The sequence below is a fragment of the Nycticebus coucang genome, chromosome 5, assembly GCF_027406575.1.
Source record: "Nycticebus coucang isolate mNycCou1 chromosome 5, mNycCou1.pri, whole genome shotgun sequence".
Taxonomy (NCBI): domain Eukaryota; kingdom Metazoa; phylum Chordata; class Mammalia; order Primates; family Lorisidae; genus Nycticebus; species Nycticebus coucang.
Window position 1 is genome coordinate 115880190 of NC_069784.1, and position 27198 is coordinate 115907387.

The following is a 27198-nucleotide window of genomic DNA, read 5'->3' on the forward strand; positions in this document are numbered from 1 at the left end:
CCCACCGCCAAACACTATTAGCTCTGTCTGGCTCAGCGGCTCAGATTGGGGCCCTAGACAACGGCCAAAGTTCTCCACACTCCCGCTCAGGCTCTCCCCAAGGCAGTTCAGCTGAGTGCCAAGTCCAAAGACACCAAAACAGTTCACAGATAAGGCCTTTCTGGTTTGCAGTCTCGCTGCTACTGAACTTACAGTTGTGGGCGGGTTTAGACGGATTGAACACATGCGACCACTTGCCGGTTTTCCACTGTTTTATTCCTCCTCTTGGGGTTCAGAAGTCTCTCGCTGACTCCCTGTATCCTCATAGGAGTGATGATAGGCAGTTCCCACCAGCCAGAGATGCCTGGAGTCCTATCTCCCCAGACTCACGGTGCCCAGATGCAAGGAAGCTGTTACTCGGCCGCCATCTTGCTCCGCCTCCATCCAATTCACATATCTTATTTTTTAATGTTCCACAAGATACATCTAAAGATGACTTCAGTCTTTTTGTTAATTTTTTTTTTTTTTTTTAGAGACATGGTGTTGCTTTATTGCTGGAGTACAGAGGTGTGGTCATAACTGTAACCTCCAACTCCTGGGCTGAAATGATCTTCCTGCCTCAGTCTCCCTAGTAGCTGGGAGCTTAGGCATGTGCTACCCTACTTGGCTAATTTGTAAATTTTTTTGTAGAGACAGAGTCTCTTCATGTTGCCCAGAGTCTGTTCATGTTGTTGGGCTCAAGCAATCCTACTTTAGCCTTCCAAAGTGCTGGGAGTGTAAGTGTGAGCCTCTGGGCCTGGCCCCAGTTTTTAAGAAATTAGTTTTAAATATCTATTGTCTTGATGATAATTTGGAAATACTATTTGTAATTCATTTGAATAGAATTATATATACACCTTTATGTATTTTAATATATTTAATATGACAAATTTTTTCTATATCAAAAGAACTTCTAGACTTTTTTTGGTAGATTTACCTCGTTTTGAAATGAATAGCGCTGTGTGTTAGAGAATGGCTATTCTATAAAATTATATCTGTGTTCCACAGCAGTTAGAAATTGGAAAAGGAATGAATGTTAGTTATAATAACATCAGTAGCCTAAACTGTTAATAGAAGTCTTTAACTTTGAGTTTCCTTAGTTTTCCTTAGAAAGTATTAATGAAATACACCCTTGAAAACAAGTCCTATCAAATGAGTGAACGGCAAACTGCTAGGCCAAGACATAGTCATGACTGGTTCTTGAGCCTAGCTTTCATTTTTACTGAGGTATGGGGAAGACTTAAGACATGCCCTCTTTTTTGACAAGTCTTTCCTTGTTGCAACAGATTCTATGGCTTGCTTGTTGTTTGCTGATGCAGCTTTTCAGAAATAGGCCATGCAGTGTGACTCCAGGCAAAAGCTTTGTCTTTTCTCCCCAGTTCCCAGCAGGGTGATGGCTGTAGGGCATTTTACCAGGTTATTTTGTAGGCAAGGTGGGAAGTGGAGTGGGGGAGAAATAGTGTGTATTTCAGGGAACTCATCATATAGGGTATGGATAGGGTAGAGAAATGAAGTTAGCTACATCATACTGAGATTTTACTGATATAAATACAGTAGTATTAAAATCATCTTGGGAGTTAGTGTTTAACCCAGTTCACTGACCCAAACAGGATGGAGGTAAGGCAGGCTGAACTTCTGTTTCTCTCTGTTAGTGCTTTTTTCCTGCCTAATCTGATATTCTCCATACTGAGAATGAGCCCCTCCCTCTGTTGAATTTAGCAATTTATTGCTAGAGTAAGACTTACCTCCTTGTCTTTGTTTTTAAGGAGTACAAAGATGGGGATCAGAAAACTGTTATATTATAATTGAGGTTTTTTTTTTTTTTTTTTTTTTTTTAAAGACAGTGAGACACTGTCACCAAGCTGAAGTAGCACAATCATAATTCTTTGTACTTCAGTTCCTGGGCTTAAGTGATCCTCCTGTCTCAGTCTTTCTAGTAGCTGGGATTATAAGTGTGGGCCACTATGCCTCATTAATTTTTTTATTTTTTGAGAGATGGGGTTTCATTGTGTTGTCTAGGTTGGTCTCAAATCCTGGCCTCAAGCATTCCTCTTGTCTTAGTTTCCCAGAGTGCTGGGATTACAGGTGTGAGCCATTGTGCCCAGCCTAATACTTAAATTTCTTAATTCGGTTTACCTTGTACCTAGTTTTAAAGTGAGTTTGACAATTGACGTGCATATAACATTCTGAGTAAGACACTATTTTGTAGAACTGCGTGCTATGATCTGATTACATAAAGTTTTGTTCATTGCCTCTCCATATGAGCTGGTTCTACGCCTCTGGTTGGCTTGTGTGTAGAGTGGTGGGATGGAAGAGGAAAGCCACTTATTAGCTATAGGAGGTACCATGTGCTCAGTAAATGTATGTAGAATCTGCACCAAAGATGGTCCAGTTTCTACCTGTGAAACTTTGATATTTTTAAGAAATACTGAGGAAAAGTTATGAAAACATTATCTGCGTCTTGATGTTCAGCCTAATGAAACCAGACGTATTTTTGGTCCATGTCCTTTTGGGTCTTGATATGACATCTGTTAGATAAGGAAAATAGGAATTTTCTACTTCATAGTCACTATTTTCTTTTTTTTATTGTTAAATCATAGCTCTGTACATTAATGCAATCATGGGGCACCATACACTGGTTTTATAGACCGTTTGACACATTTTCATTACACTGGTTAACATAGCCTTTCTGGCATTTTCTTAGTTATTGTGTTAAGACATTTATTTATACTCTACATTTACTAAGTTTCACATGTACCCTTTTAAGATGCACCACAGGTGTAATCACACCAATCACCCTCCCTCTGCACACCTCCCCCTCCCACCTGTCCCTTTTCCACTTCCCCCTATTCTTAGGTTATAACTGGGTTATAGCTTTCATGTGAAAGCCATAAATTAGTTTCATAGTAGGGCTGAGTACATTGGATACTTTTTCTTCCATTCTTGACATACTTTACTAAGAAGAATATGTTCCAGCTCCATCCATGTAAACATGAAAGAAGTAAAGTCTCCATCTTTCTTGAAGGCTGCATAATATTCCATGGTGTACATATACCACAATTTATTAATCCATTCGTGGATTGATGGGCACGTGGGCTTTTTCCATGACTTAGCAATTATGAATTGGCCTGCAATAAACATTCTGGTACAAATATCTTTGTTATGTGATTTTTGGTCTTCTGGGTATATACGTAGCAGAGGAATTATAGGATTGAATGGCAGATCTATTTTTAGATCTCTACGTGTTCTCCCAACATCTTTCCAAAAGGAACGTATTAATTTGCATTCCCACCAGAAGTGTAGAAGTGTTCCCTTTCTCCACATCCACGCCAACATCTCTGGTCTTGGGATTTTGTGATATGGGCTAATCTTACTGGAGTTAGATGATATCTCAAAGTAGTTTTGATTTGCATTTCTCTGATGATTAAAGATGATGAGCATTTTTTCATATGTCTGTAGGCCATGCGCCTGTCTTCTTCAGAGAAGTTTCTCTTCAAGTCCCTTGCCCAGCCTGAGATGGGATCACTTGTTCTTTTCTTGCTTATATGTTTGAGTTCTCTGTGGATTCTGGTTATTAAACCTTTGTCGGAGACAGAACCTGCAAATATCTTCTCCCATTCTGAGGGCTGTCTACTTGCTTTACTTACTGTGTTCTTGGCTGTGCAGAAGCTTTTTAGTTTGATCGGGTTCCAGTAGTGTATTTTTGAAGCTGCTTCAGTTGCCCTGGGGGTCCTCCTCATAAAATACTCGCCCAGACTGATTTCTTCAATGGTTTTCCCTGCACTCTCTTCTAGTATTTTTATAGTTTCATGTCTTAAGTTTAAATCTTTAATCCAGTGAGAGTTTATCTTAGTTAATGGTGAAAGGTGTGGGTCCTGTTTCAGTCTTCTACAGGTTGCCAGCCAGTTCACCCAGCACCATTTGTTAAATAGGGAATCTTTTCCCCACTGAATGTTTTTAATTGGCTTGTCAAAGATCAAATAACGGTAAGTAGCTGGGTTCATCTCTTGGTTCTCTATTCTGTTCCAGACATCTACTTCTCTGTTTTTGTGCCAGTACCATTCTGTTTTGATCACTATCGATTTATAGCATAGTCTGAGGTCTGGTAGTGTGATTCCTCCTGGTTTGTTTTTATTTCTGAGTAATGTCTTGGTTATTGGAGGTTTTTTCTGATTCCATATAAAACAAAGTATTATTTTTTCAAGATCTTTGAAGTATGACAGTGGAACTTTAAATAAGGATTACATTAAAATTGTATATTGCTTTGGGTAGTATGGTCATTTTAACAATGTTGATTCTTCCCAGCCATGAGCATGGTATATTTTTTCATTTGTTAACATTTTCAGCTATTTCTTTTCTTAGAGTTTCATAGTTCTCTTTATAGACATCTTTCACATCCTTTGTTATATAAACTCCCAAATATTTCATCTTCCATTACTGTGAATGGAATAGAATCCTTAACTGTTTTTTCAGCTTGACTATTGTTTATATATATAAAGGCTACCGATTTATGAATGTTGATTTTGTAACCTGAGATGCTGCTGTATTCCTTGATCAATTCTAAGAGTTTTGTAGTAGAATCCCTGGTGTTTTCCACATATACAATCATATCATCTGCGAAGAGCGAAAGTTTGATCTCTTCTGACCCTATATGGATACCCTTGATTGCCTTTTCTTCCCTAATTGTGGTGGCTAAAATTTCCATTACAATGTTAAAGAGCAGTGGAGATAATGGGCAGCCTTGTCTGGTTCCTGATCTGAGTGGAAATGATTTCAATTTAACTCCATTCAATACGATATTGGCTGTGGGTTAGCTGTAGATGGCCTTTATCAGTTTAGGAAATGTCCCTTCTATACCAATTTTCTTAAGTGTTCTGATCATGAAGGGATGCTGTGTATTATCAAAAGCTTTTTCTGCGTCAATTGAGAGAATCATATGGTCTTTGTTTTTTAATTTGTTTATGTGCTGAATTATGCTTATAGACTTATGTATATTGAACCAGACTTGAGATCCTGCGATAAAACCCACTTGGTCATGATGTATAATTTGTTTGATGTGTTGCTGGATTCTGTTTGTTAGGATCTTGTTGAATATTTTTGTATCTATATTCCATTAGTGATATTGGTCTATAATTTTCTTTTCTTGTTGGGTCTTTTCCTGGTTTGGGGATCAGGGTGATGTTTGCTTCATAGAATGTGTTGGGTAGTCTTCCTTCTTTTTCTACCTTTTGGAACAGGTTGAGTAATAGAGGTACTGATTCCTCTTTAAAGGTTTGGTAGCATTCTGACGTGAAGCCATCTGGTCCCGGGCTTTTCTTTTTAGGGAGATTTTGTATTGTTGATGCTATTTCAGAACTTGATATTGGGCTGTTCAACATTTCCACTTGATTCTGGCTAAGTCTTGGAAGGTGACATGCTTCCAAGTAGTGGTCATTTTCCTTCAGATTTTCATATTTCTGAGAATAAATTTTCCTTTAATATTCATTAAGGATTTTTTGAATTTCTGAGGAGTCTGTTGTTATTTTGTCTTTGTTGTTTCTGATTGATGAGATTAGAGATTTTACTCTTTTTTTCCTGGTTACGTTAGACAAAGGTTTATCTATTTTATTGACTTTTTAATAAAACCATCTTTTTGATTTATTGATCTGTTGTATAATCCTTTTGTTTTCAATTTCATTTAATTCTGCTCTAATTTTGGTTATTTCTTTTCTTCTACTGGGTTTGGGGTTGGAATGTTCTTCCTTTTCCAGTTGTTTGAGATGTCCCATTAAGTTGTTAACTTCCTCTCTTTTTGTTCTTTTGAGGAAGGCTTGCATTGCTATAAATTTCCCTCTTAGGACTGCCTTTGAGGTCCTTTGAGGACTGCCAGAGGTTCTGATAATTCATTTCTTAATTGTCGTTTCGTTCCAAAAATTTGGCAATTTCCTTCTTAATCTCATCTTTGACCCAGCTGTCATTCAGCATAAGGTGATTTAACTTCTATGTTTTTCTATGAGTATGCAGATTCCTGTTGTTACTGAGTTGAACTTTTATTCCATGGTGGTCTGAGAAGATGCAAGGAATAATTTCTATTTCTTTAAATTTACTGAGGTTAGACTTGTGACCTAAGATGTGATTGATTTTGGAGTATGTTCCGTGGCTGATGAGAAGTATGTGTATTCAGTTTTGTTGGGATGAACTGTTCTATAGATGTCTGCTAAATCCAAATGTTGGATGCTTAGGTTTAAATCTAAAATTTCTTTGCTCAGCTTCTTATTGGAGGATCTATCCAACACTGCCAAAGGAGTGTTGAAATCTCTGAGTATTTTGGAGCTAGAGGAAATCAAGTTGCTCATGTCTGTTAGAGTTTCTCTTATAAATTGAGGTGCATTGTGGTTGGATGCATGGATATTAATAGTTGAAATCTCATCATATTGAGTATTACCCTTAAGAAATATGAAGTGACCATTCTTATCCTTCCTTACTTTTGTTGGTTTAAAGTCTATTGTGTCTGAAAATAGAATTGCAATACCTGCTTTTTTCTGATTACCATTTGCCTGAAATATGAATGGCCATCCTTTCACCCTGAGTCTATATTTATCTTTTAAGGTAAGATGTAACTCTTGTATGGAGTAAATATCTGGCCTGAGTTTTTGTATCCAGTCAGCTAACCTGTGCCTCTTTAGACGACAGTTTATAAGCCGTTCACATTAATGGAGAATATTGATAAGTCTGGTAAAATTTTGGGTATTGAGTTTTTTGAAAGTCCAGTGGACATTTTTAATCCTTTCACCGCGGTGGAAGTTACAGTTTGATCAAAAGTTTCTGAGTGAGTTTATTTTTGTGGTAGAGGATTGGGCTGGTCATTAAGGAGGATAGGTCTGAGACTATCCTATAGAGCTGGTTTGGTTATGGCAAATTTCTTCAACATATGAATGTCATTAAAGTATTTAATTTCTCCATCATCAATGAAACTCAGTTTAGCTGGATACAGGATCCGGGGTTGAAAGTTATCTTGCTTTAGGAGATTAAAAGTTGATGACCACCCTCTTCTGGCTTGAACAGTTTCAGCAGAGAGATCTGCAGTCATTCTAATATTCTTCCCTTTGTAGGTAATAGATTTCTTGTGTCTGGCTGCTTTCAGAATTTTCTCCTTCATATTAACTTTAGTGAAGTTAATTATGATATGCCTGGGGGATGTCTTATTCAGATTGAGTCGTGCTGGGGTTCTGAAACTGTCTGCTATCTGAATTTCAGAATCTCTTCTCATGTCTGGAAAATTCTCTTTCATAATTTCATGGAGAAGGGCCTCTGTGCCTAGTGAGGACACCTCATCACTTTCAGGGATTCCATTGAGGCAGATATTAGCCTTCTTCGAATTATCCCAGAGCTCTCTGAGAGAATGACCTGTTTTTGCTCTCCATTTCTCTTCCTCTTTGAGAGTTTGGGAGCGTCAAAAAGCTTTGTCTTCAATGTCAGAAATCCTTTCTTCTGCTTTCTCTACTCTGTTACTGAGGGATTCTACTGTATTTTTCAGATCTTTGAGGGCTGCAAATTCTTGCTTCAGTGTGTCAAAATCTTTGGTGGTTTTGTCTTTAAATTTGTTAAATTCTTTTTTTTTTTTTTTTTTATTGTTGGGGATTCATTGAGAGTACAATAAGCCAGTTACACTGATTGCAATTGTTAGGTAAAGAAATTTGTTAAATTCTTGAGACAACTTTTTAATTTCTCCTTGAATTTCTAATTCTGACTTTTGAATTGCTCCTTGAATTTCTAATTCCAAATTTTCCTCTATTCTATTAATCTTGTTTGCAGTCCAAATTCTGAATTCGATTTCTAACATCCCGGCCAGCTGTTTATGAATGGGATCTTTAATTACATGTGTCATATCTTTCCTTGGGGGGGTTGATCTATTCTGGTTATTCATGTTACCAGAATTTTCCCGCTGATTCCGCCCCATGATTATTTTACACCATTTGATTTTTTCTCTGGAGCTGTGTTGAGGAACCGTATAGTGCTATGGCCTGAGAAACTGGGGACCTGTTTGGTGTGGTGGGGCTAAGTGGTTCTGTCTTGTTTTCAGCTGGTCTCTGTTGGACCTTAGTGAAACAGTTACTTTGGTTTGAAGTCTCAGTTGTGTAGAAATACCAACAATTAAGTTACCCCGTCCCCCCTGCCCTCCCCCCTTGGCAACAATTGGAAAAGGAAAATCAAACCTTTCTACAACCACACACCCAGGGTACCACTTGAATGGTGATTGGTTCCTTTCAAAAGATCCAAATCAATTGTCTCAGTCAGTACCTGTCTGAGGTGGGAGAGTTTAAAAGGTCTCTGGCAACTAACTGTATTGCAGGGGTCTGGTGACAACTCAGATATGACTTGCTCCCGTGCTCCCTGAAGTCAGGAAGACCCACCCAGCAAATAGATTAGTCTGGGAAGGTTGATGCCTCCTTCCCCACCTTGAACCTCTGTCACACGCAGTCACTGATAGCCCCGCAGGGCTGTGACCCAGTTGCCTGTAGTGAGAAGATACTCCAGCAGATACACCAACCTGAGTCACAAGGAAATCTATTTCTGCTCAGTCAGGCCTCTGTGCTCTGTGTCTATCCAGCAGGGGGAGGTGAGACCTGACAACCTCGGGCCCTTGATTGAGGCTGGGGGGTGTTCACTCAGTTCCAGCTCCGCCCCTGATTGATATTACTAACAGAACAGAACAACTTTGCGGGAATTTGTTTTTGTCCCTGCTAAATTCCCCTGCAGGAGAGAAGCTGTTCTGAGTTCCCAGAGCCTGTGCCTCAGGCTGTGTCTTTGCTCCTGCAGGTTTGTATTTGGTTAGCTGTCAGTTCTAGCCTCCTGCCTTCCTTTGTTTATAGGCTGACAATCCCCTGAGGGCTGGGTGGCGTCTTAGGCTCAGTAAAGCGGTCCTCTGGGTCTGCTCCGCCCTGGGAATTTCCTAGCTCTGGGAGTGCATTTTCTAGTCCCCGCACTCCACCCAGGCGGTACTGCCTTAGGCAAACCCTTTACTCACAGGGCCTGCGTTTCCATCCCAGATCTGTTCCGAGGTGGTTGCCACCTGAGAAGATGCCTGGCCTCCTCTGGTTGCCCAGGGAGACAGGGGCTGTGGGTTCGGAATATCCGGGAGTGAGCCCTATTGTTGCCAAAAAATGGCTGGTGCTCTGCGCCTTGGGGAACTGCCACTCCCGTGTGGTTCCTTCTCAACCGACAGTCTTCTCCTCACTCCCGTGCCACAGAATCAGCACTGACCAGCTGCAGTCTAGGCCCTGTCCACACCCCTTGAGAAATCACCCAAGAATCTGGACTCCTGGGGGACAGGCCTCCAGACCTCATAGTGAGAGTGGAGGGGAGTTCTGGGAGTTCCGAATTGCAAGTAGAGAATATATAAAGTTTTATACAGTTTCATGCCTGGCAGGAGAACGTCGTGGCACCCTAGTAGGGCAGGTAGGTCCAGTTTTTTGAGGGTCTCTCTTGTGGAGTGTAGTGGGAGGACCTTTGAACTCTGCTTGTTTGTTTGTGGGGCACTCTGAGCCGTTCTCATGGGGGAGGGGACTCCCGTCTGCTTGTTGATGGATTTTGTACCTTTTGTTTGTATCCTTGGTGTCGCAGCTCGCCTTAGCGGGGTTGATGTGCCTTCTTCAACCTTCTCTCTTGGTGCCCATAGTCACTATTTTCATAGAGTTTTTGCTAATGTCAGAGTTTCAGAGCCACAATGGAAATAAAAAAGTAAATAGGCTGCAGTTTCTTTTTAGTTTGAATTTGAGGCTAGATAGGTTTGTGGGTTTTAAGTGAATGTAAGAAAAGGATGAGTCTAGGAGAGTAGACCAGACATACTGAGAATGTTAGCAATCTAAGCTGGTTGGGTTTTTCAGTATGGTTTTTTTTCATGGAGGAGAGTATGTGAAGCTTCTCTGTTTATTTGGATAGACTGGTTTGCCAGAGTAGAAGCCTTGTCTTTAAATCCTACTCTAAGCAAAGAAAAACATATTTAACTGAACTTGTTAAGTTCATGTACTCAATTTGTTTCCCACTTTGGAGCAGTTTCACATACCAAAATAACATAAGTGATATTAAACTAAATCAGAGGTTAAGACAGATAAGCTGAAGTGATCTTATTGTAACTCCTATGTTAATTACAACAAGTTAACAAAATATTTTTGTAAGTACTCGCTTTCCTTTATGTATGGGGCTTGTATCTTATTTTTATTTTTAGTAGGAAAAAAGTCTAAAAAATATTTGAGAAAATTTATATTAAAACCTTTTGATTTTTCACTTAAAAAATAACCCACCAGTTTATCAGGAAAGCGATTCTTAATCATGAAGCAAATTTGTGGTGTGGTGTGGGGCCCCAAGGGGCTGCAGTTAGCCTCTGTGCCATGACTGTCCCATCCCATCTGATTTCCATATTGCAACCACTGGGAGGGGTCAAAGCTGAAACAGAGGCTTTGTGTGTGGCCTGGTGAGTGATCACCTGGAAATACCAGGCTGGGGCCTAATTATGGAGCCCTAAGACCTTGGGGCTTTAGTTTTGTGAATTTCTGAGATTTCTGAATATATATATGACATAATGTTAGTTTTCAGAATGCTGATCTGAAGGTAGCAACCAAACTTTCTTGCTTGTGTATCCCCTAAAAGAATTCCTCTTGGACAATTTAAGTTGTCACATGTGTTTTTTTTTTTTTTTTTTTTTTTTCCTTTTCTTTCTTGAGACAGTCTCAAGCTGTCACCCTGGGTAGACTGCGGTGGTGTCATAGTTCACAGCAACCTCAAACTCTTTGGCGTAAGGGATTCTTTTGCGTCAGCCTCCCAAGTAGCTGGCACTACAGGTGCCCGCCACAATGCCCGACTATTTTTTTGTTGCAGTTGTCATTGTTGTTTAGCTGGCCCGGGCCGGGTTCAAACCTGCCACCCTTGGTGCATATGGCCAGCGCTACGGGCACCACTGTACTACAGGCACTGAGCCACATCTAGTTTTTTAAAGGTTTAAGTAGATGCAGAGAATACATTTTCTAGTTTATTGTAAATATTGTCATTTACATGTATTCAAACAGAATCCTAATTTTTATAACTCGATAACCATTATCTGTTTTAAAAAATAATAGAGATTTTATATTTTGTCTTAATAGCCTTTCAATTTTTTACTCAGGATTTTATCCTAAGAAAGGTTTTTTTCCTACTTTAAAATCTTTTACTGATCTTCTGTCATTTTTTTCTATGACAAAATATGCATGTAAACTTAAATTTATTAAAGGAAGACTTCCAGAATGGCAGAGTATAAGGGCCTCCAGAAATTTTCTTCATAAAAGCAGTAAGAACACTGGCAGGAATTACAAAAAGCAACTTTTACAGAATGCTGGAAACTAACCAAAGGTTTGCAGATTCTAAGATGGTTTATTCAAGAGAAATGACTGAATCATAGTAAGAGCAGTGAGCTTTGCGGTGTTTTAACTTGCCCTATGCCTACCCCCTTTCTCTTCTTCTGTGATAGCTTTCTAAACAAGCATTCTAATAGTTATGGAGGATGAAGAATACATTTGAAGTTCCTTCCAAAGCCCTAGCCCCAGAGAATTATTGCTTTGACAGTTTGACTTGTTGGGAGCTCTCTGGTAAGCACCTAGATGGGGCAGGTCTTCATTTGAGCTGACTCAGGGCTTACCATTGGTAAAAGCTCTATTGCTAGGAGTCTGTTGAAAACAATTAGCAGCTATTGTTTAACATCACAGCTGTCTAAGGCAGGAAGACCAACTGGGGCAAACTAGAGGTGGTCTAAGAAAATCTTGGGTATGAGATATCCATAGGGGGCTTTAAAAGCTCTGATATATTTCTGGTGTTCTAGAGGGTCATACGTATGGGCAGGGCTGTGTGCATGCCCAGGAGAGACTCAAAGAGGCCCTATTTCCCATTCGGGCTGGTTTCAGGGCTCTGCTGTACACAAGCAGAAAGTAAAGGCTAAAACAGCGTTATAAACTGCTAATGACTTTTGAAGGTGTGCCCTGACAACATACACTGCAAAGGTGGGGGACTTATTTGCTCAGGTCATTAAGGAAGTCTGTGTCTAGGTATTAGCTCACCACTAAGATAACTAAGCAGAGCCTTTGGTGATTATATGTGACAAAAAATGTAGAGTTTACAGAATTAATCCAGGAAAGTCACTAAACAGCAATAACAACAATAAACAGCGATAACAAATTGTTGTAGCAGAAGTAATTTGATTTTCAGTTACCTCCTTGTATCATTTAAGGTGTCCAGTTTTCTAGAAAAAAGTATGAGGCACACAAAGAAATAGGAAAGTATGATTTAATATATTTTTCACCACTTGGGTCCTTTGCACTAAACTTGCCTCATGTAACAAGTATTCAGAATATTACTTGAATAGACTTACATTGATTGGCAGCTGGTTGGAAATAGGTTATTTTACTTCAAATACTGGCAGGAATTACCAAAAGCATGTCTTCTGAGACACCATGTTTTCTGTTTTTTTTCTTGTGCAGTTATTGGTTTAATGCTTAAATGAACTTGGTTGTTTTATTATGTCTGCTAGAACAGGGTCCTTATAAATTATTATTTTTTTAAAGTCCTTACATTTGCCCAAGTACGTGTTTATTAGTGTTCTGGAAAATTTGAAAACTCATTCCTTAAGCAGATATATATCCCAACCCTCTAAGAAAACTGACTTATTCGGAGGTCAGATCACTTTGGAATGTTTCCTATGTGAAATTTATCTTTATAGTTTGAGTTTTAAAAGCATTTTGGTAAGTATCATACTTTGCACATACCTGTATTTCTAGTGATCTTTAGTCAGGTACCCAGATTATTTTGTATTTGACTTCTTTATTGTAACAATTCAGAAGATTTTTGTGTGTCAGGCCTATTAAAAATGAGTATTAATGCTACTTATCAATACATGACGCTAAAAAAAAATGACCTCAAATCTGTAATATTTGCAGGTGATAACTTTTACTGTATTCATGATCAGTTGTGATGATAGAAGAAATTCAAGGTTGTCATTTACTCTATTGATGTTCCCTGACTCCTTCTAGGAGCAGACAAGGGGGACCTGGAAATGCTGATGTTATTACAACTGTGCACAGAATATCATCTCTACTTCCCATTTCCAAATATTATTCATTTGTATATATTTTTCTCTACTTACCATCTCTTTTGCTCTGGTGTCTGACAAAAAAAAATTTTTTGAAGTAAACCTATTAGACTGGCAAGCCTCAAGATCATGTGTCACTGCAAAGGAAAAGATGCTCACTGAGTTTGCATGGAGTCCAAGAAGGCTCCCTTCTGTGGCTGACGCTGGAAAGTGAGTACCAGTATTTCTGGCACCCACTCAAGAATGGACATAAATGCATATTTGGCAAAATTGATTTGAAAGTTATGAGAAGAGGTTGTGAATGGATTTTATATACTTTCCTTGTTCCAAAATTAAAAGCACATGTAATACTATAAAATAAATCATAAATGTAAGGATATTAGTAATAGGGACAATAGTATTAGGAAAAATAATGCATATCCTGAGTTATTATGAAAGGTAGATCCCAGATTGAGCTTTCGGATTTCTAGTACACAGAAGAGGCAGACGGAAGCATTGGTGTGCCCTACACTGTCCATTAGACTGAAAAACGAAAAGCAGTCACTTAACCTTTTATTAGATGTTATAAAATACTGAGCAGTGTCCATGACACTATTCTTTTCTAACTAAGACAAATTTATTAGGCCTGCTGTCATCATTAAAAGCAGCCTGTCTAGGGAATGAAACAGTGTGGTCTAGGTAACCAACTCTGTTGATCTGGCTTAATTGTGATTGTGGTCAGTTTTAGCTAGCACAAGAGTCCCACACCCAAATGCCTACAGAGGCCTGGCACATGTGTAAACACAGTTGTCCCTTAGTATCCACAGAGAATTGGTTCAAGAAACCCCCTTTGCTGAAATCCATGGATGCTGAAGTTGCTAATATGAAATGGATATTTGTATATAACCTATGCAGTTTTTAAAATCATTTCTAGATGACTTACAATACCTAACAGTGCAAATACTATGTAGTTTTTACACTGTATTGTTTGGACAACAATGACCAAAAAAGTCTGTATATATTCAGCATAGACGCAACCATCCATTTTTTTCCCCTGAATATTTTTGACTGGCAGTTGGTTGAAGATTCCTTCACTGTGGAGTGACTGTAAGTTGGGCTGAGGTGGAGGCCTGGCTGCCTGGAGAGCACACATAGCACCTAAATAGCATCGCAGTTCACCTTCCATAAGATACCCTGCAGGCCAGATTGCTCATTGGAACTCTGGTCTAGAGGGACATACAGACACTGCTTCTCATTTGAGCTTTCGGAAGATACTGAACAGCAGGGACTTATGGTTGTGTTCTCTGATGGGTACCTGGCCTGCAGATGGCCCATGTTGCCAGTTAACTCGGCAGTCATATGCTTTACTTCTTGGTCAAAAGGGAAAAGGTAAAGTTACAGTCTCTTCAGCTGTGGTCATTGGGATTCCGAAGGTAAGGGAATGGGGCAACTCTAATCTGGCCTTTGGCCTCCGAGGTACCATTCTGGGACTCATCAAGAGAGAGGCAGCGGGTCCAGCATTTGGGGATGTGACACTTTAACTTAGGTGGTAAATGAATTTCATATATGTGACATATGATTAAGGCACTTTAATTATGGTCAAGTTTTGAATATTTGTGCTGACAAAGGACTTTGACAAGGATAATCAAAATCAAACTCATTTTCCTAGCAAGGAAAATACCTTAACATTGTAATATAGTACTAGAGAATGACATAAAGTCTTTTCTGGAGTCCTTCACAGCTGTCTGGACAGTTTCTCTGCAGTTGTATATGTATACAGTCATGCATCACTTAATGATGGGATGCATTCTGGGAAATGTGTCATTAGACAATTTTATTGTCAGGTGTGTATCATACCATGAAGTATAGCTCTACTACACACCTAGGCTATCTGGTATAGCCTATTGCTCCTAGGCTACAAACCTAGTATAGTACAACACGTTACTATACTGGATACTGTAGGTACTTGTAACACAGTGGTGTGTATTTGTATGTCTAAACACAGAAAAGGTACAGTAAAAATATGGTACAGAAGATAAAAAAAAAGGTGCACTTATATAAAGTGCTTACCATGAATGGAGTTTGCAGGACTGGAAGTGGCTCTGGGTGAGTCAGTAAGTGAGTGGTGAGTGAATGTAAAAGCCTAGGACTTTATTGTATACCACTGTAGACGTCATAAACACTGTACACTTAGGCTATACTGAATTTATTAAAAAAATTAAGTAGTTATGCTGTGTGTCATGAGACTATAGGAAGTTTTCAGTCCCAGGCTAATCTCATGGGACCTTTACTTGTGTATGTAGTTCATCCTCTAACAAAAAGCTATTATATGGCACATGACTGTATGTGCACATATCCATATTCATGCCTGCACTTACACATAAGCTTAATCTGGGAGCCTATTCCCATCTTATGATATCGTGCCTTGGTGCCTACAGCTCCCTGGATCTGCCTTCCTTCAGAGCGCATCACGCACTGCCCGTGTACTCTTGTGTGCTATGTAGTTTTTGGTGATCTAGTACTCTCAAGATCTAAGTCTCCAAACAAGAGGAAAGGCCTGCTAATTTATTTTCTAGTGCGGTGTGATCCCATTATATGCAAATTGAATTCTGCAAATTTCAACTAATGACACATAAATAATATTAATAAAAGCTTCACATTATGTACACAATTTCAAAGAACACATTCTCCCATATTATGCATCAAGCCATCTCTTATTTTTAAAGCTGTCAGGTAAACTGAATTAAAATGCATTATTACCCAGGGGTACCACCTTTTTTTGCAAACAAATATTTACTAACTTTTAGTTATATGTAAACTCTTGTTGTTGACAGAACTTCTTCAAAGATTTTGGTGACATTTGTGTTATTATTTTGACATTCACTGTTGCAATGTAAAATCTGTTTTATAGCTTTCATAATCACATCCAAGAAACTGATTCTGAAAAAATCCTGAAAATCATTAACTTGGGAACAGAAATTACATGTGATAAAAGACACTATGATATGCCACACTGTTAATTTGAGATAAAACTGAGAAGTATTAGAGATAATGCTGATTCAGTTAAAGAACATCAGCAAAGCAAAAATACAACACAATGACTACAGATTTATATGTTCTGAGTATGCATTCCTCAGACCCTACCTCCAGACTATGGAATAATCAATCTTGAATTATGTAAGTTCTTCAGGACCACAATCCATAAATAATAATTCAGCTATGCTTTTCGAATCCCTGTTATACAGGCTTGAAAAAGATAGCTTAGGTTGAAAAGACTTATAACAAAGGTACTTACTTGTCTGACTCTGAATACATCTTTAAGGGGTAGAGAATTTTGAAAGTCATCTTTTCCTTCTACTACTTGGAAATTAGTAAATATCTAATAAATTATTTTATGCATACTATGCTGCTTTGTGTTAGAGAAGAAATACATTTCTTGTCTTTCATTAACTTAAAATAATATATGAGAGGTGGCACCTGTAGCTCAAGCGGCTAAGGCGCCAGCCACATGCACCAGAGCTGGTGGGTTCGAATCCTGCCCGGGCCTGCCAAACAATGACAACTACAACCAAAAAATAGCCGGGCGTTGTGGCAGGCACCTGTAGTCCCAGCTACTTGGGAGGCTGAGGCAAGAGAATCGCTTAAGCCCAGGAGTTTGAGGTGGCAGTGAGTTATGATGCCTTGGCACTCTACCCAGGGCAATAGCTTGAGGCTTTGTCTCAAAAAAAAAAAAAAAAAAATACATGAGAAGCCACGATTGACAAAAGAGTAAGTTGGAAGAGCATGCAGGACAGTGGCAGCCTTTGACTCAGGAGTGATAGGAGCGTTGAGGGCTGTGCTGGAGAGATGCTACAGGCTAGCTTTCCCAGCCAAGAGCCCTGTGCCCCTCTCTTGGTCTGAGAGACTGTGGGAGGGCTTGGGGCTTGGGAAAGGATTGAGGAGAGGCTTTGTACTTGTGTGTGGCTAATGAAAATGGGTGAAAGTAACGCTAGACTTCTAGAGTGCTCCACTCCCAGCAGGATTAGGCATACCTCACACTTATACATGGAGGAGGGATGGTTACCTCTTTGTTGTGGTGTTGCTGTGAACTTAATCAAAGTTCCTTGATTTTTACATCAAGTAAAGTGATGTGGAATTTATTAACATTGCTAGGTCAGTCACAGTAACTTATACATTTGTAATCCCAGCATTTGGGAGGCCAAGGCAGGAGGGATTACTTGAGGCCAGGAGTTTGAGACCAGTCTGGGCAACATGGCTAGACTCCCTGTCTCTACAAAAAGTAAAAAAACTTAGCTAGGTGTGCTGACCTACCTATTGGGGAAGCTAAAATGGGAGGATCACTTGAGCCCAGGAATTTATAGTGAGCTAGGATTGGGCCACTGCACTCCAGCCTGGGTGGCAGAGTGAGATCCCCATCTTTAGAAAAACAAAAAACAAAGTTCCTTCTAATTAAATGGTGACCATGTGCCAGACACTGTTGGAAATGCCTTAGTTAACTCCTTTAGTCCTCATTGCAACACTTTTGGGTAGATATTATTTCTGTCAATTTATAGGTAAGGAAACAGAGGCACAGGGAAGTTAAGTGATTTGCCAAAGGTCTTAATACTAGTAACTCGTGGAGCTAAGAGTTAAATTGTGGCAGACTGGCTCCGTGGTCTGTGTTCTCATGTCCTCATGCCTAGAGAAACACTTTTGTCAGAAATTTCATGCCCTGAGGAGAATGAGCTCTCCATGTGTTTCCACACAAGAGGAATTACTTTATGGGAGAAATCAGCAGTGTAACAAGATAGTTGCTGAGAAACCCTGAAATTTGTGTTTGGTAACCTGGATACCGAGGATGGTAGTGTGGCTGATGTCAGTTTGAGGAAAGAAGTGTGAGGGCCGGGCCCTGCCCTGGCAGAATGGACTGAGTCTAGAAGATGTGTTTTGAGTTGCCTGGCTGCCTGTCACAGCTGTGCTTCTCTCCAGGAGCTCACCTATTCCTCCGGTACCTCAGCCACTGTCAGAGTACTAAATCTTCTTTTAAAAGATTTACTAAACATCTCAGAATTTTATTAAGCAGTAGTGGGTTCATAAGGATGCCTGTGAGGAAGCCCCAGCTGCCACCTTAGATTTTGCTTAGATAGCCTGTGTAACTTTAGAATACCCTCCACTCTGCCCACCTGCTTATGATGCTTGCAGCTTTTTTAAGAGGGAAGAAAATATTTAATCTCACAGTTAAAAAGCTGAAAACAGCAATGCCTGTTTACAGGGCTCCTCTGTGAGAATGAATTTGTTGAGGGGTTTGGCTTTGTTGGGCAGCCAGTGTGAGTGACTCTTGTCAGGGAGGTGGGGAGTATGCAGTCCCAAGGTGTTGGGGGCAGGTTAGACTTTGCCCGTGACCACAGGCTAGTCGCACTGTTGTCCAGACTTGAAACTCCTTGAGATTTTTGCACTGGATGACATGAACCCTGTTTATTTTCACGTGGGCACTGGATGAAGAACCTGTAAAAACAAGTCTTGGAGGGTTTATAGACTTTTTTTGTTCAACAACGCTGACTGTGTAATGAAACATTTTCCATATTGCTGGTTAGTCAGGCTCTCACAGTTTAGAGTGACTAATGCCAAGGGGTGTTTGTGCCATCCGCTCTTACTGAATATGGTTCCCTCTCCCCTTCTCCCATTAAAGATTTAGGTGTGTCAGATCAATCTATATTCTACCTTTGTGGCACTGCTGTTCTTAAGAACTAGGGATTTTGTAAATGTATAGTTCTCAGGAAGCAATTAAATGTCTCAGTAACACAATTAGTTTGTTATAGATCTGATTTTTTTTTTTATATAGATCTTATTTTTAATGCTGCCAGTACTATTCCTTAGGGTTAAAAATGCTTTTCCTGTATGTTTTGGGAAATTGCAAAATTTAGAACATTTAAAAAGGGGTGGCATTATTCATTTATTTACTTACTTTTTGTATTTTATTTTATTTTACTTCATAGACAGTCTCACTATGTCACCCTCAGTAGAGTGTTATGGTGTCACAGCTCACAGAACCTTGAACTCTTGGGCTTAAGTGATTCTCTTGCCTCAGCCTCCTGAGTAGCTGGGACTACAGACGCCCACCACAACTCCCAGTTATTTATTTACTTAAATTTTAAACATCTATTGTTTGTCATGTCCAAAATATTAGGAAAAGTAGATAAAATATTGGAGCAGTTTGCATTGATTTGATGAATCATGTACCCAGGCATAAAGTTATGGTAGGAGTAGCCAGTAGAGCACATGGTTATAAAATGTTTACACATTCATTTGAGCTGAGTAAGGTAAGCATTTTTATCCTAACTTTATAGATGAGGAAACTGCTCAGTATTAAACAATTAACCAGTAGCAGAACTTAAATCTGGTTCTCCTAATATTCCCTGCCACCTTTCTAGGAGGGACAGTGGAAGGGGAGGGTAGGGAGGGAGATGAGTTTGAACTAGACCTTGAAAAAAAATGTCTATGAGTTTAGAGGCCAGCACATTGCTGCAAAAGTATTGTCGTCAGTCCTCTGACTGTTCCCAAGGCTCACCCTATGGTCCCATTTCACCAGCTTCTCTGGGAGCCTCACCTTGGACGATGGAGCCTGCAATAGGGTGAGGTGCCTGTTGCATATATTACTGGATAAATAACAAGCTCTTGGCTTTGTACTTGTTTTTGAGACCCAGCCACAAGGTCATATCAAAGTGGCTGATGTGGCAATAAGCAGGGCTGGCAAATTGGAGTGAAGCCTCTTCATACAAGGAGGAAGCCTGGAGGGTAGGAGGTGGGTAAGCAAGGCTGAGCTGAGGACAGATGCAGAGCTGTGCTACCTCCTGTGTTCAGTGCATGGACTTATATAGAATTCTTAGCATTGGTTACCACTCTTTCTAGCTGGAGATCTGGTATGTAGGATGCGCTCAGTATTCGTTAAATGATATATTTGCTGCTTTTTAAAATGATAGAAATAAGATTTTTCCCATTCTTAGTGAACCTTCTTTAATGTGAAAATACTTTTAAAGGAAATATCAAGTCAGTCTCAGCATTTACGTTTTGAATATTATGAATGCAAAGATAGAGTTAGCCTATCCTTTAATTTGATTTTATTGGTCCTGGGTTAATATATTTTAGTTATTGCCATTACATTTCAGAGACATTCCCTCCCTGGCTGTTCCTTGGAAGGATTGGAGATAAAAACAACTGAACTTAATAGACTAATTAACATTTGAAAGCACATCAAAGGTCATAACCCAGATGACTGACTGTGGTTAATTTACTCAGCGTTTCAAACCCCTCTTCTTTTCCACTTGTGTTCAGTGGGTCTTTCTGTCTGGCTAGGATTATAGCTCTCTTTTCTTTCTTATGTGTGGGTTTGATGTGCCAGTGTCTTCAAGGCAACTTTCTTTAGCATCTGATTTGATGTGAGGCCTGGGTCTAGTGGTGCCAGGAATACAGAGATGGTAAGAGGAGTCATCACTCCATTAGGGTCCCCACAGTGAGGGACTTGAGTAAGATTCAGAGCAGACCATGCTGGGGGGTGTCCTGGTGAAAGTGGTATCTGGAGGTGGGGCTTGAAGCAGGAGGAGGAAGGGGAGGAGTTTTACTAGATGTCAGCTCTATTCGAAGCACTATGTGTGTAACTGTCATATAAAATACATTCTGTTATTTGCATTTTATGCAAAGGAAATTGATATGAAGAGAAGTTAAATAGCTTATTCAAGAGCACATAGCTCAATCATTATCAGTCTGGGATTCCAATTTAGGCAGTCGGTTGTAGAGTCTGTACTGTGAATTGCTGTCCAGCCGGAATGGGATTTGGACAAATGAAGATGAAGGGGTAGACACAGAGATCAAACATACAAAGGTTGACAAACTGGCTTAGGGCCATTTTGCAGAGGCCCTGGAATCCCACACTGATAGTCGGCACTAATATTTATACAGGCTTTATGGGTCTCACCACTTCTGCCTGTTGAGTCTGTGGAATGTCGTATTTGTAATTCAGAGGGCAGTGGTAAGCTTGTGAAAGTTTTGAGCAGGGGACTGCCATGGTTCATTCTCTGTGCTGAGTCTTTGGCATTCATTTCCCTTCTTGTGAATGTTCCTAGGTCTCAGCTTTGGCTGTCTTCGGTCCTCTGCCCATCCTCTTTCCTTCCCACTACACTTACACTCTGGAATGAGTTTCCTGGGTGAGCCACCCCCGTTTCTGCCTTTCCACCTCACCTTCTACTCCTCATTGTCCTCCTCTGACCTGCCCTCTGTCATCCTGCTGTAGCTGGAGCTTTTCCCCTGAGGTGGCAGTGCCAGGTCCCTGCTCCTTCTGGAAGGGCTCTTCAAGGCTTATCTAGTGGTTGTCAGCTGGGGTGATTCTGCCTGAGGGGATATCTGGCGATGCTTAGAGACATTTTGTGGGGGCCGTTTGTGGCATCATGGGGGCCGGTGGCAGTGGGGGTGGGATGCTGCTACACTTCCTGCAGTGCGTGGGAGGGCTCACGCCACAAGGCGTCATCCAGCCTAGCAGTGCAGAATGCCAGTGGTGCAGAGATTGAGAAACACTGATCCTACCTGATACTCTGTGACTTTCCCTTGACTGCGTAGATGGTCTTCTCAGTTTGTTTACCAGTCTCTGTAGACGGTTTTCTCAGTTTGTTTACCAGTCTCTGTAAAGGACTCTTCTCCTCCAGCCTTGATTCCAGCCCTGCTTTCCTTGTTTGCTGGTTCCTCTGCCCACTCCTCACATTCCTCTTGGACATCGTTTTAGTCCTATGGATTGATTTGACCACAGTCTCTAGGCAGGTGACTCCACATCTGTATTCATAGCTCTAGGTCTGTTGCGTGAGCTCCGGTCAGGTTCGTGTGTCTACACCTCATGGTGCACATGCACTTCTACATCAGCAGGTCCAGAATAGAGCAGGCCTAAGTGTTCAGTCCAGCCTGCCCCTGCCATGTTTGCTGTTTATCAGGGTGGCCACATGCACACCAAGTCATCTTATGCTGGCCCCAAGCTCAGGCACTCATCATTTTCAACCTGGATTACTGACCCCCTCCCTGACCTCCCTGCCTCCTTGCTTCCTTGCCTCCTGTTCCGTGTTCCACATTCCCACCAGGAGAGCTTTCTAGAAAGAACTCTGAGGCTTCTTGCCTACAAGAGATAACAGTCTGAAATGCCATGCAAGGCATGTGGAACTTCATGACCAAGCCCAGTGGTTCCCAGTTGGGAATAGACCAGACCTTAACAAGGGCCTTTTGAAAACATTATGGACATTAGGATTCATGACCGGGAAAGGTCAGTGAGCAGAGGGGAGGACAGACACTGAGCACTCCGGGTCCAGTGATGCACTACATGGTCTACCCCACAGAGAATTGTCCAGATGTCAATAGTGCCCTCAGTAAGAAATGACAGATTTAATCTTTGCCTTCTGCCTTTGAGAAGTGAAGAGAAATGCCGGGCACGAATCCTAGGAGTGGCACGAATCCTGGGAGTACTTATTTTGGAGAATGGGAGGCAAAAGAAGAAGCAAATGGTAATACAACAGCCTAGAAATGGAGGGAGTGATTTCAGTTATACTGATAATTGTAGCAATGCATAGACACCGCGGGGAAGGCATTAGCTGTGTTGATCTCTGCAGTGTTGGCCAGAGAGTCACTCTCAGCCCCAACTCCACACAGCTGACAGGCCATGGTTTGGGCCTGTGGCATCAGATCTCCTTCATTGATCCTGCACTGCCAGATTCTTAGTGTCCTAGTTTGGCCCCACATTTGGTCAGTTTTGCCATCTCTGACTTTGCTCCCAGCTACCTCATTACATAGCTGCTTTCGTAAATAAAAACATCCTAAGCTGGGGCCTTCAGAGTTGGCTAATGACAAGAACAACATTAACCAATTCTTACGTGCCAAGTACTGCGCTAAACGTTCTGTAAGCATTTCTTATTTAATCCTCACAAAAATCTCTATAAGGTAGCTAATATACTTAATGCCCATTTATAGCTGAGGAAATTGAGGATTAACCAGTTGAACTAACCAGTCTCGGTTTACATAGCAACTTACTGTGTGGAACTATGACTTACACATGCCTTAAAAAAAAAAAAAAAAAAAAAGAATAGATTTTTATTTTTTAGAGCAGTCTTAAGTTCATAGAGAAAACAAAGTATAGAGAGATCCCGTCTACCTCCTGTCTCTCTCTGGCTCCCCCCATTATCAACACTGAATGGTACATAAGTCATATGTTTCAATCCATGAATCTACATGGGCACATCGCCGTAGCTCAGTTTCATAGTGGGGGGACATTTTTAAAGATAGGGTACAAATATCTCCTCACTTTCTGTCTAATAGCTTTGGGAGAGTTCTGGTTTGGTTTTGTTTATTCACAAACGGTAGTATTTCTGTGTAGACCAACAATTAGTTTGACCAAATATCCCTGCTATTAGGTATCAATCACTCCATCCTAGAAGAGAACTAGAGGTGAGGCTGGGCGGTTTTCTAGCTGCTTTCTGGTATTTAGGCAACTAAAACCTGTGATAAAGGCCTTCAAAGGCCCTTTTGGAGATAACCACCAGAACTGTTTGGTTAAGTCGCTTCGTGTTACTATTTCATAGTTCAATGGACTGATTCCCTGTAAAAGGAACTCTGAACTTCCTGTCATTACACCCCAATCTAGAGCAGCCTCATACTGTACTGTTGCAAGTAGAGGTTGACTACTAATCCAAAAATGCAAAATCTGAAGGGCTCCAATGAGCTTTTCCTTTGAGCGTTATGTTGGTGCTCAGAAAATTCCAGATTTTGTAGCATTTCAGATTAGGGATAATCTACCTGTACTGACACACAGCTAATTGTACTGTGAGCGATTTGGATTTTTTTTTTAATGCTTTCTAGTATGTTTTTCAGCAGATAATACATAACAGAAATAAATTCCCTTGGCACACATCATGCCAGAAGAAAATGTTAAACGTTTTCTAATCCTGTCTGGTGTTTGCATTCTAGTGCTAGAAATCTTGACACTGAGAAAATCATTCCTTTGGCCCCAGTGGGCTAGTGCGGATGATAGCTCTGCTCTTGGCTACAGTGTGGGCTGGGATCCCGGTGTCCTGTGACCTGAATCTCTCTCTCTCTCTCTTTGTTCCTGCCCCAGAAGCCCCCTGTGCCACGCCCCTGATCTGCAGCTTCGGGAGGCCGGTGGACCTGGAGAAGGACGACTACCAGAAGGTGGTGTGTAACAACGAGCACTGCCCCTGCAGCCCTTGGATGCACCTGCAGTGCTTCTACGAGTGGGAGAGCAGCATCCTGGTCCAGTTCAACTGCATCGGCCGCGCGCGCAGCTGGAACGAGAAGCAGTGCCGCCAGAACATGTGGACAAAGAAGGGCTACGACCTGGCCTTCCGCTTCTGCTCCTGCCGCTGCGGGCAGGGCCACTTAAAGAAGGACACGGACTGGTACCAGGTGAAGCGGATGCAGGACGAGAAGAAGAAGAAGTCTGGCTCGGAGAAGAACACAGGGAGGCCCCCCGGCGAGGCTGTGGAGGAGGCGAAAAAGTGCAGGCCCCCGAGTAAGCCCCAGAAAGGCCCGAGCCACGACCTGCCCCGGCGCCATTCCATGGACCGGCAGAACTCCCAGGAGAAGGCGGGTGGAGCCTACGGCGCCCGCTCCCCGTGCGGCTCCCCGGGCCAGTCCCCACCCACCGGCTACTCCATCCTCTCCCCTGCCCACTTCAGTGGCCCCCGTTCCTCCAGGTACCTCGGGGAGTTCTTAAAGAACGCCATCCATCTGGAGCCTCACAAGAAGGCCCTGGCCGGGAGCCATGTGTTCAGAAACGCCCACTTTGATTACAGCCCAGCCGGGCTGTCGGTTCACAGGGGGGGACACTTCGACGCCCCTGTGCAGTTCCTGCGGCGGCTGGACCTCTCTGAGCTCCTCGCTCACATCCCCAGGCATAAGTTGAACACTTTCCATGTGCGGATGGAAGACGACGCCCAAGTGGGCCAGGGGGAGGATCTGCGGAAGTTCATTCTCGCAGCCCTCAGTGCCAGCCACAGGAACGTGGTGAACTGCGCTCTGTGTCACCGGGCGCTCCCGGTGTTCGAACAGTTCCCACTGGTGGACGGAACTCTGTTCTTAAGCCCCTCGAGGCATGATGAGATCGAGTATGATGTTCCTTGTCACCTTCAAGGTATAGGTGTCAATCCACCTTGCCTGCTTTCCGTTTGTTAAAAACCAAGCAGCAAACGACGTAATTGCTGTTTGGCTTGATTTTCACCAGTTTTGTTCTAGTCAGGTGCTAGGTAACATTTGACTATTTTAGCTTTGTCTAGTGAGGTGGTGGTGATTTCTTTACCCTGATGTCACTTTACCAAGTTCAGTTGTCCTGGTGGGTAATTTTATGTTTTTGTTCTGCTGTAAGTTGAAGACAGTTGCTGGTGTGTACTTTTTTGTAACTGGGAGAAAATTTAAGGAAGGAATTGGATAGTTGTCACTTATAAAAGAGTTGCCTTTGAAACCTGTTTTAATGTGCCCAGCAAGCTATGTATTCTCTTTGATCATTGTAAACAGGACAGTGAGGATAAGTAGGGGTCAGAAAGGGGTGAGGTGTTTTTAGATTAGTTGAATTAATTTTGAAATTTGAAAATGAAGGATGACACTGCTGTCTTGATAGTAAAAAGAAAATAGAGGATTATTCAAAGCTCATACATTAGCCTGGTGGTGGTGGTGGAGGGAGGGGATGGTGGAGAATCTTCTTGTTACTATGAATGACATACAAGGACTTGGGTACATTTACATTTCAGCCATAAGTTGAATAAGGGGTTGGTTAGTATAAATGAGAAATCTGACTAATTCATGTAAAACTACTGACCTTCTGTAAAGATGAGATGTATGATGTGAGGTTGGACAATCAAGTTCGCAAACTTATTTTGGAAAAAATGCAACGGACCTCATTGCTGAATATCCCTCTGGTCACCTGCGAAGTCCTCCCCTTGGGAAGCTGTGCACTGACAGCAGTGCCTAATCCCCCTTTCACTAACTTAATTGTCAGACCCTATAAAATGACAGCTCTGATGGCCGTTCCAGAAAAATTGTTCTAAAATTACTTCGCAGTGTGGACTAGGTGCTGGCTCAATGCGTAGCTTCCCAAGGTGGGGGTACTTCAAAAGTGATCATGGTGATATTCAGCAATGAGGCATGTAGCAGTTTTATTAGGTGGAGTTCGGGAACGTAGTTGTCCCACTTCATATGTCATGCTTAGGCTTTAAATGTGGGCTAAAGAAGCCAGTAGTAAAAGTGATATATGCTCACCTGCCTTCTTCCCACCAGCCCCTGCTGTCACAGTTTCCCAGGGACACTTTCAAATCTTAAATGTCAAGTTTTTAACATTTTAAATAGTGCTATCTTCATTCTCCAATTTTATATATTATCCATTGGCTTTTACTTTTAAGATGGATGACTAGGTGTTTGTCCCCTTTCTCCTTTCTCACAATTCATGTGTTTGCTATTGTAAGTGTGTAAATATTTAATGTTGAGCCAAACAGTTATTCTTCAGTTACTAGGGTTATTTCTTATTATAGAGTACAGTATACTCTAGGACACCTTTTGTTTTTATTAGACTTAATAATTAATTCATGTTACTTGCATAGTTTTTTTTTTTTTTTTTTAACTTTGGCTAGTTCTCACTTATCCAGCAGCTTCACAAACCACCTTTCAAAAACATCACATATCTGTCAGTTTGGAGAATTTTTTTGAAAATATCCTTTGTGGAAAACTTAGATCCTCCTGCTCTTACCCGTTCTGGTAGGACACTCAGGACCAGCTGTTCTATACACTGTGCTTCTACAAATATCTTCATTTATTTTTTACCTTGTTTCCTAGATTTTATATTTTCTTGGTGTATTCCCTCAATTTGTTAGGAAACACTCCCCAGTTAGTTTCTGAGGGAGCATGGGAGTAGGTGATTTGAGATTCTAAAAGTCTGAGACTATCTCCCTTAAAGCATCATACTTGATTGCTGTGAGGCTGAGTATAGTACATTCTTTACTGTCTACTGTATTACAGTGTCACTACTGAGAAGTCTAATGTTCTTATTCCTGTCTTGACTCCACCTCCGCCCCTCTTTGAAGGTTTTAAGGTTCTCT

General features: G+C 41.2%; 1 protein-coding gene across 2 annotated transcripts in view; it reads left to right on the forward strand.

Moving 5' to 3' along the window:
* The window catches only part of HECA (hdc homolog, cell cycle regulator), a 59674-nt gene that overhangs the window by 20991 nt on the left and 11485 nt on the right, over window positions 1-27198 (forward strand). The window contains exon 2 of one of the 2 annotated variants that reach the window (XM_053592069.1): window positions 24210-25244. In XM_053592069.1, coding sequence (XP_053448044.1) covers window positions 24210-25244 — 1035 coding nt within the window. The remainder of the gene's footprint in view (window positions 1-24209; window positions 25245-27198) is intronic. The other variant, XM_053592070.1, reaches the window with a different exon arrangement.